Source organism: Lygodium microphyllum, chromosome 4, assembly GCF_053477565.2.
Source record: "Lygodium microphyllum isolate KBCC chromosome 4, Lygodium_microphyllum_v1.1.10, whole genome shotgun sequence".
Lineage (NCBI taxonomy): Eukaryota > Viridiplantae > Streptophyta > Polypodiopsida > Schizaeales > Lygodiaceae > Lygodium > Lygodium microphyllum.
Window position 1 is genome coordinate 132363147 of NC_141138.1, and position 8983 is coordinate 132372129.

General features: G+C 40.2%; 1 protein-coding gene across 1 annotated transcript; it reads right to left on the reverse strand.

Moving 5' to 3' along the window:
* Positions 1–594: 594 nt before the first annotated feature.
* Positions 595–4215, reverse strand: LOC148037640 (pentatricopeptide repeat-containing protein At4g13650-like). Its single transcript, XM_087676585.1, has one exon. It carries the CDS (start codon positions 3902–3904, stop codon positions 1754–1756), a length of 2151 nt encoding a protein of 716 aa, XP_087532711.1. The 5' UTR covers positions 3905–4215; the 3' UTR covers positions 595–1753.
* Between the last annotated feature and the right edge of the window lie 4768 nt (positions 4216–8983).

Sequence of the window (8983 nt, forward strand, 5' to 3'; positions counted from 1 at the left end):
TACCTTGCTTTATATGCAGTTTCGAAGGCCTCACTAGACTGCATAGGAGTTTGATCTAAATGATAAGAAGTGTCTTGCAAAGTCCTTTGCCAAGAAAAGAGAAGATTGGCCCACAACCTTTCATTCTAAAGGTAGCAAGATCTTGTAGAATTATACTGCTCCAGTAGGAAAAAAGGCCAATACATTGTATTGATTCTTTCGCTAACAATAATATATAGAGAGAGAAGGCAAATGCTACTGTCAAGGTGATTATTCTAAGGGCTGTTTGGATGTGCAGAAATGTAGCATTATTTGGCAGGAACAATTTTTTGAATGCTCAGCTATATCCTGATATTATAGAAAGAAATAGACCGTTGAGGGGTTTGCTTGTATTAAAAATAGGTTAGTTAAACATCTCCGTTAGTGATTATTAGTTGCATTAACATCACATGACAAGTATGAATGTGTTAATAGGTGAAACATAGTAAATCTAATTAGAACTATCGTGTCTTTTTAAAAATGTATATTGTATTGGTGTTGGCGTTTATTCTTGTGTGAATAAATATGGTCAACTATGAATGCGCACGAATATAAGCACAACTTGAGCGAAGAACATCCTAGTAAATTTTTCCATCGTTTGTCTAGATTTCTGGTATAGTGCAACACAATACAGTGCAGTGTATGCATCATCATCCCAATGATTGAACCGGGGCAGGGCAAGACTGCACCAACTCTTCACCAAGCTATGCAACTGGCATGGCTCTATGTTCCATGTTTCATCAAGTACTTGCATATAGTGTTGTCACAATGTGCGATGAATAATTTATTCTACCATTATATTGTTATGCAAGTACTTGATGAAACACACTTTCCTGCTACTAGCTAGTCTTGCATGGGGTCCGGCTACACATGCCTATCTAGTTTGCACTATTATCATTTTGTTTTCATTACAAAACGGAAAGGACCCAATAGATATTATTCATGGGCCTAGATTATGGAAGACTGCCCTTTCAAAGACAAGTCACTACTCTCAGAAGAGTGGACCTGCACAAAACTCTCCTGTCCAAACCTTGACAGGCACACGTGTTCACTCGAACATGGCATGAACCTCCTACATGGTGCCATGTAATGCCAAGAGACCCTTACCTCATTAAGCTCTTGTGACCAAGCTCTGACCAAGGAGGTAAAGATAGTCTTCCCGGGTGTCTTTCCAGTCCTCTAGGCCAACCCAGTGTTCTCTATTGATTGTTCATTCGTTGACCTTTCTTCTTTGTAAGTTGCTTGGGTGATGTTTAGGGATCTCTTTGCAAATAGTCTTCGTTGTACAGTGAGATCTTCCACAACCCCACAAGAGCATGGGCCATAATAGGGTACTGATTGGTCATGGTGACATACCTTCAACTTCTCAAGTAATCTATATCTTATTCAATATATTTGTATGCATGGGTCAACGTCACAGTTCTCACATAACTGGTCTTGTGAAATTTGCTTATAGATTTTCTCAATGGCATCTTGGATGTTGGTGCAATTTCAATGTTGATATGCATCATCACATGTGTGGAGCTACATTTGTGCCCTTTTAAATCTCATCTCATTTACAGTCATATTGGCGCATCAGGATACTTCATGACCCTTCCATATTATAATTCTGCTTAGTGTTCATCCCCCAGTACCAGTGCCTTCTTTAGACATTTGATCTTCGATGATTTTGGGCTATCTTGATTCTCCTAATGCATGAACTCATTGGCATCAATCCAATAATGGCATTATGGATTCATACATGCTTGTTTTGTATGCTCATAGCCTCAATCATGCTTGCATCCTCATACATGCCAGTATCAACATAGATATTTGACATGCAAACATAAGGCACAGGATTCCTTGCATCCAGCTGCATTATCTGGTTAAAAGCCTGCCTTCCAAGCTCAAAATTTCCCCACTTGCGACAAGCACCCAACAAAGTACACCAGATCACAAGGTCAGCCTGATATGACATTCTCTTGATCATTTCAAATGCCTGATCTAATTGGCCTGCACGACCAAGGAGATCAACCATGCATCTATGGTGTTCAAGGGTAGGAGAGATGCCATAGTCTTTGCACATGGTTTGGAAGTATGCTTGTCCCTTGTCCAGAAGTCCTAAATGACTACATGACGCAAGCACAGCAAGAAAAGTGGTTGCATCTGGCTTTACACTTTCGTTTATCATTTTCTCAACTGTATCAAAGACTTTTGCAGAATCTCTAACTTGGGCATAACCTGTAATGAGGGCATTCCATGAGACTATCTCTCGAACAGGAAGCTTCTCGAACATTTCCAATGCTTTTGCAAGGAAGCCACATTTGGCATACATATCAACTAAGGCAGTGGCCACAACATTGTTGTTTTCTAACAAGCCTTTCTTAGCAATCTCAGCATGTAATTCCTGGCCCTTGCCTATAGCTCCTACACTAGCACAAGCTTTCAAGCTGCATGCATAAGTTACAGCATTTGGGGAGATGCCCTCTAGTTGCATGTTCTGAAAACAGTTCAATGCTTCATTGCCATGCCCATGTTCAGCATACCCTGCAAGTAATGCATTCCATGAGACTAAGTCTCGATCAGGAAGAATGTCAAAAACTTCCTGTGCTTTTCTAAGTGCACCACACTTAGCATACATATCAACCAATGCATTGCCAATAACAACATCTCCTTTAACCAATCCTTGCCTAGCTATCTCAGCATGTATGTCTCGCCCTTCCTCAACAGCTCCTATGCTACCACAGGCTTGTAAGCTGCAAACAAACGTGATTGCATTGGGAGAGATACCCTGTACCTGCATTCTTTTAAAGAGGTCCAGTGCCTTTCTGCCACATCCATGCTCAGTATATCCTGATATCAAAGCATTCCATGACACCACATCTTGATGTGGAAGCCTTTCAAACACCTCTTGTGCTTTAATAGGTAAGCCACATTTGGCATACATGTTCACCACTGAACTTCCCACTACAACATTTTCCAGCAATCCTTTTCCTGCAATCTCAGAATGTATTTTTTGGCCCCTTGTTAAGGCTCCTAAGCTTGCACAAGCTTTCAAGATGCATACATAGGTGATTGCATCAGGTGATAGACCCTCAGCTTTCATTCGTTCAAAGAGAATCAGTGCTTCATCATTACAGCTGTGCTCAATGTATCCTGTAATCAGTGCATTCCACGTGACTACACCTAGGGCTGGAAGCTTCTCAAACACTTCCTGTGCTGTTGCAAGTAGGCCACACCTGGCATACATAGTTATCAATGCATTGCCAACAGTACTATGCCTTCCCAGCAACCCTTTCCTGGCAATCTCAGCATGTAATTCCTGGCCTTTCTGTATGGATCTGATGCTGGCACACGCTTTCAAGCAGCATACAAAGGTGACTGCATTCGGGGTTATGCCCTCAAATTGCATTTGCTCATACAAAATCAGAGCTTTGTCACCACGGCCGTGCTGTTCATATCCTGCAATCAGTGCATTCCATGAAATAACACATCGAACCGGAAGCTTGTCAAACATTTCTTGTGATTTGCAAAGTGAGCCACATTTCGCATACATACTGACCAACGCATTGCCGACAAATGTGTCTGTTTCTAAGAAACCCTTCTTGAGGATCTCAGCATGCAGGGAGCTCCCTTTGGTAAGATTTTTCTGCTTAGCACAGTCCTTGAGTAAGGCCACATAGTACCTGCTGATTTCCTCCTGGCTTTGCTGAGTCATTTTGTGCATTTTCTGTCCATTCCTGTGTGAGCCACACAAAAAAGAATGCTCTTCCTCTTCGCACTGCTCCTCCGATTCTCGGGTTAGTAGTATGAGGCCATTTCGCTGCAGGAGGTCTTGGAGCCCGCTTGGATTGCTGCAGCCATTGATCCACGAGACGTCCTTGAAGAAACTGAGCTGGAGATCCATCTCTCTCTGTCAGGACGGTAAAACATGTGAACACGTGCGAAGAGAGGCGCCAAATCTCAATCTGGTTCTTCCCAATCGAAGGGGAAGGGCAACAGCTGCGGTCCCACATTCTCTGTTTCCAAAACATCAAGGTAAGAGCAACCGTCCTGCGTGGGAGGATGGCACGAATATGGCGATCACGCGATCGTACGGCAAGTTGGCTGACGACATGGCGATTGCTGGTATATCACCATCTCTTTAAGAGAGGTGAGGTTCTTATCGGTGGGACGAAGCTCTCTCTTACAATGGAAAGGCATACGGGCAAGCCATATTGGGAGCCTTGAGGCGTTACCACATTCTAGCTAAGACACGCTAATTAGTAAGCTAGCTAGATAGATATGACATAATTCATTAGATAGACTAATTGATGTGTCCAATTATAAAGTATCATTAGAAGCATATGTTGATATATGTACCAAATGTGCAAGTAATGTGAATGTAGAAAGTGTCTTCTAGGCACACTAGTGTCAACTCATGTTAAGCACATCGTCTCGATACTCTCTCTCAAGCTTAACTCCATGACTTGTACTACAAGTAAGTTTCAAAATCATCGAAGTCTTTCTACTCTTAGGGCCTTTGTGAAAATATATGCAACATACTCCTCTTTGCTTACACCTATAAGTTCAATGTCACTTACCAAGATCCACTCTCTATAATGAAATAATATTGACCCTCAATGTGTTTCATACACATGAAACATTGCATTCCTTACCAGTTGTATGCTACTCATGTTGTCACAGTAAATGATCATTGTCTAAGACCCCAAAATCATCAAATAACTTTTGTAGCCAAGCTACCTTACATGCTACTATAATAACACCCGTATACTCTACCTCTATACTTTGATAATCCAATAGTGAGTTGCTTTTCACTACTCCAAGTCAATGCCCCTATTCCAAAAAGGAAAACACATAATCACTAGTAGACTTCCTATCAAACACACTACATTGCCCAAATTGCACTTGTGTAACCAAATAAATGCACGACTGAATCAACCTCATAAAAGATACCACAATCCAATTTGGCCTTACAGTTATTGCAACATATGTCTCACATTGTCTAAATGATGCTTATAAGGACCTACATAAGCTAACTCTTCAAATCAACTGTTTCGTTACAATTTTTACTTTATGGGATTCTCCAACATCTTACTCACATCAACACTTAGCTTAGCATTTTGATCCAGTGGTACCACTATTAAAGAGAGAATCCATACTACACCAACTTTTATAACTTATATGATACAAAGGATGTCACTTTTGTCATAAAAATTGTATGTTGCATATATGTTACACATGTTGATGCTAGTTCCACTATTAACATCAAAATCTATGCACTCAAGCGATGAAAATATTGAGCCAAACATATCTTGTAATAGCTTAAGTAACACTTACATTACAGTCACTACATAGGTCAAATTCTTTTGGCCACCACTCCTCTCTCTCTCTCTCTCTCTCTCTCTCTCTCTCTCTCTCTCTCTCAAAGTCCAATTTATGATGCCAAGAGGCATATTACACGATGGATTCCGTCCCACGGTGGATTCCATGAGGTTTTATGGTGGATTCCGTAAACTTTGATTATCGGGGCTCATACACAAATTGGATTCTTTGTGCGAGAAGGCGATGGGGACGCCTATCATTTTCAGGCGTTTCGTTAATTTAATGTGTACATGGGTGATTCCATAGCGGGTGATTCCGCAAAATACATATTAAATTAATAAACGTTTATGAGTTTAGAGTGCGCACTCGTGATTAATTAAGGTTAGGATTGATTTCTAACCAGTTGATTTATTTATGTAGCTGAAGACTGCTAGGTATTCACTTTTGTCGGTTTAATTGTATTATTTTACTAACGTTTGTGAATGCTTCAGTTGATGTGTAGAGATAGCAGCAATGATGGAGGAAAGCATTGGAGGATAGCGTGTATTCGAGTTATCACCTATATTTTGATGGGCGCATACCTTAGGCATAGCACCTATATTTTGTCGCGCTTATTTATTAAGGCGTTGGATATTTATTTATTATTTTGTATGCGCATGGGCGCACGATTATGATATTTGTATTTGGACATTGTATTGGGTTTGCCTGACTTCTTGGGTGCCTGCCCATTAGCTTTATTTCTATTTGGCACTAAAGCAAACTCAAAAGCCAAAAGCATGCTATTTTGTAAATTGGGCTATCATTTGAGCTTGAAGATAATTAATACATAAAATACATGCTTTGTGGAGCGCTCACACAAGGCATGGGGGGAGATTGCACCCAATTGATCTCTTGTTCATATTGTGCATGCTTTCTACCTTGAGTTTTGTGCAAAAAGTAGAGTTCTTTTGTTCTTGGGGACCTTCTGATGCTCACTATGCATCCGATCTGTGTACGAGTGGTATCAGAGCGAAGCTGAGATCGAGAGCTTCCAATCGCTACTCATCTTGCGCGAAGGTGGAGCTCCTAGAACGATCAAGCTCTACAGTCAATTTCATCGCGAACGGTCGATACGGGTGGATTCCTGGCAGTCAAGAACCTCTGTCTACAACCTCTGATCGCGAAGGACCAACCTGAGGAAGCGGAGGACCACTCTTACATCTCCTTCATCAAGTCGCTTTTCCACAGTCAATAACAAATAAGCTTCATATCTAAAACTTCATAAGCTTAAGTTAAAGCTTAGAACTAAGCTTTTAAAAAGCTTAGTTACTTCAATCATCAAATCGGCGGTAGCAGCGGCCCTTTAGCGTGATTTTCAGCGGATGAAAATGCCCCCCCCAAAATTCGTCGTCAGTTTCAGTGTTACTAAGCTTAAGTTACTTAAGCTTTATAAAAGCTAAATCAACTAAGTAATCTCCAAGTTCCTCAAGTTCTATCACTTTGCAAGTTCGCCAAGTCCACAGAGATCAAAACTGGCTTACCTCAATTACTCCTATAAGGATTGTTCCTGCGCAGAAGCACAGAACTACAAAATTATTCCCTAGAAGACTCTGTTCGCATACGCAGACTTGTTGAACTAGTTTCAGCACACGCAGAAGGTCATACGCAGTTTCAAAGAAGACTAAAAACCCCGCAACCGCAAAAGTCGAAGACCATGAAAGCCAAACAAAAATCTATAAGCCTTGTATACCCGACTTTGAGCTACGCTCATCCCGCGAATTGGATTTTGAGAGTATGAGGCCTTTTGGATTTTTACAGGATGACGGAACAAAACATGGATGATTTCATGGCTGAAGACGACCTTTCTGAACCTACAATGAAACAAAAATTGGATTTAATTATGATGCAGCTTGATGAAGAACAAAGAGCCCGACAAGCTTTGCAAGTTCAATTGGCCAATTTGCAATGATCTACCACCGACAAAGAAGGACCACAACCCGAAGATCTTATCCGACGAACCATCGATGCGATGCTCGAAGCTCAATCCATCCGCAAAGAAACAAAGATAAGTAAAATAAATTTCAAATTCCGTACTTTCAATGGAACTCGAGATGGAAAGACTGTCCTTGCATTTATCAGTCAGTTTGATGATTACTTTCATGAAGAGACATACGCTGAAAAAGACAAAATTAAATGTGTCACTAATCATTTAGTCGATCGAGCATCTCTTTGGTGGACCGTGGTTCACAAGAGCATTGATTGTCCCACTACCTAGAAGAGTTTCAAAAAGAAGTTTCTGCAGAATTTCCTTCCTCCTCAATTTCATGAAAAAGCCATAAAGCAATGGGATCTTCTACAGCAAAGAGATCGTAAGCCTATTTCCCAATACATTGAACGTTTTTGGAATGCCTTACTGCAACTCAGAATGCTTGAAGACGTACCTGAAGCGACTCATAAGCGCAAGTTTATGTCTGGATTACTTGGACATTACTACGCTGAAGTCAATATGTTCAAGCCTACAACCCTTGAAGATGCAATTTCTTTGGCTCATGACACTGAAGACAAGATTCGAGGAAGAGACAAGCGTCCACAACAATTTTAAGCAAATGGTAACTATGGTTCTAGGCAATTCAATTCAAATTTTAAAAGATTCAATCAAAGTCATTTTCCTTCGTCATCTTTCCGTAAGTCTTGGACAAAACCACCTGCTTTGCCATCAAATACCAATCAAAACCCTAAGCCATCCTCACAGCCAAATCCTAATATTCCTAGACTTCCTGCCATTGCCAACAATGTCTCTAAAGCCAAACCTATAGTTTGTTACAAATGCCATCAACCTGGACATCTAGCAGCCAATTGCCAAACGAAAAAACCACCTGTCCATTCAATTATCTTGGAGCAATGGAAGATGAAGACCATTAAGAAATGCCTGACTTTACGGAAGATGAAGACGACATTGCTACTCCTTCAAATATTTTACCAGGTATGCCAACTCTACATTCTTTGTTGACAATGAAATGTTTAGTGCATGAAAAAGAAAAGATTATTTTGCATGATGATGGAAGTACACATGATTTTATTTCTGCAAAGTTAGTGAAAGAATTGAAATTACAAACTGTTTCTACGCATTATCGCATTAAAGTAGTATTCTTAGGCACAAGGTATAATGGAACACAAGAGGTGCATGACTTAGAAATTAAAATTGGTGAATATACTGAAAGAAGGAATTTCTTAGTTGTACCTTTACAGTCCAGTGATATTATCCTAGGTATGCCTTTGCGTCATCAGTATAACCCTGACATAGATTATTTCACGCATTCAATTAAAATTTATTTTCAAGGAAAACAAATTACATTGCATGGTATGCACGCATCTAATACTTTTCCACTGCTTACTCATACTCAAGCTAAACGTGCATTACGTAAAAGTAGTAAATCTTATTTAATTTGGGTGAATGAGCTTCAAGCTAAAGAAAAACATATGCATCCTAGGCATAAAGAATTCCTTGCACAATTTAAAGATTGTTTTGCTGAAGATTTACCACCTGGACTACCTCCTTCACGTCCTGAAGATCACAAAATAGATTTAATTCATGGTACACAACCACCATGTAAAGCACCATATAGGCATAACCAAATTGAACAGAAATAAATTTAAAATCAAGTAGAAGAATTGCTAAACA

Coding starts and splice junctions, on each gene's coding strand:
- LOC148037640 (XM_087676585.1), bottom strand. CDS start 3,904: ATGGATCTCCAGCTCAGTTTCTTCAAGGACGTCTCGTGGATCAATGGC.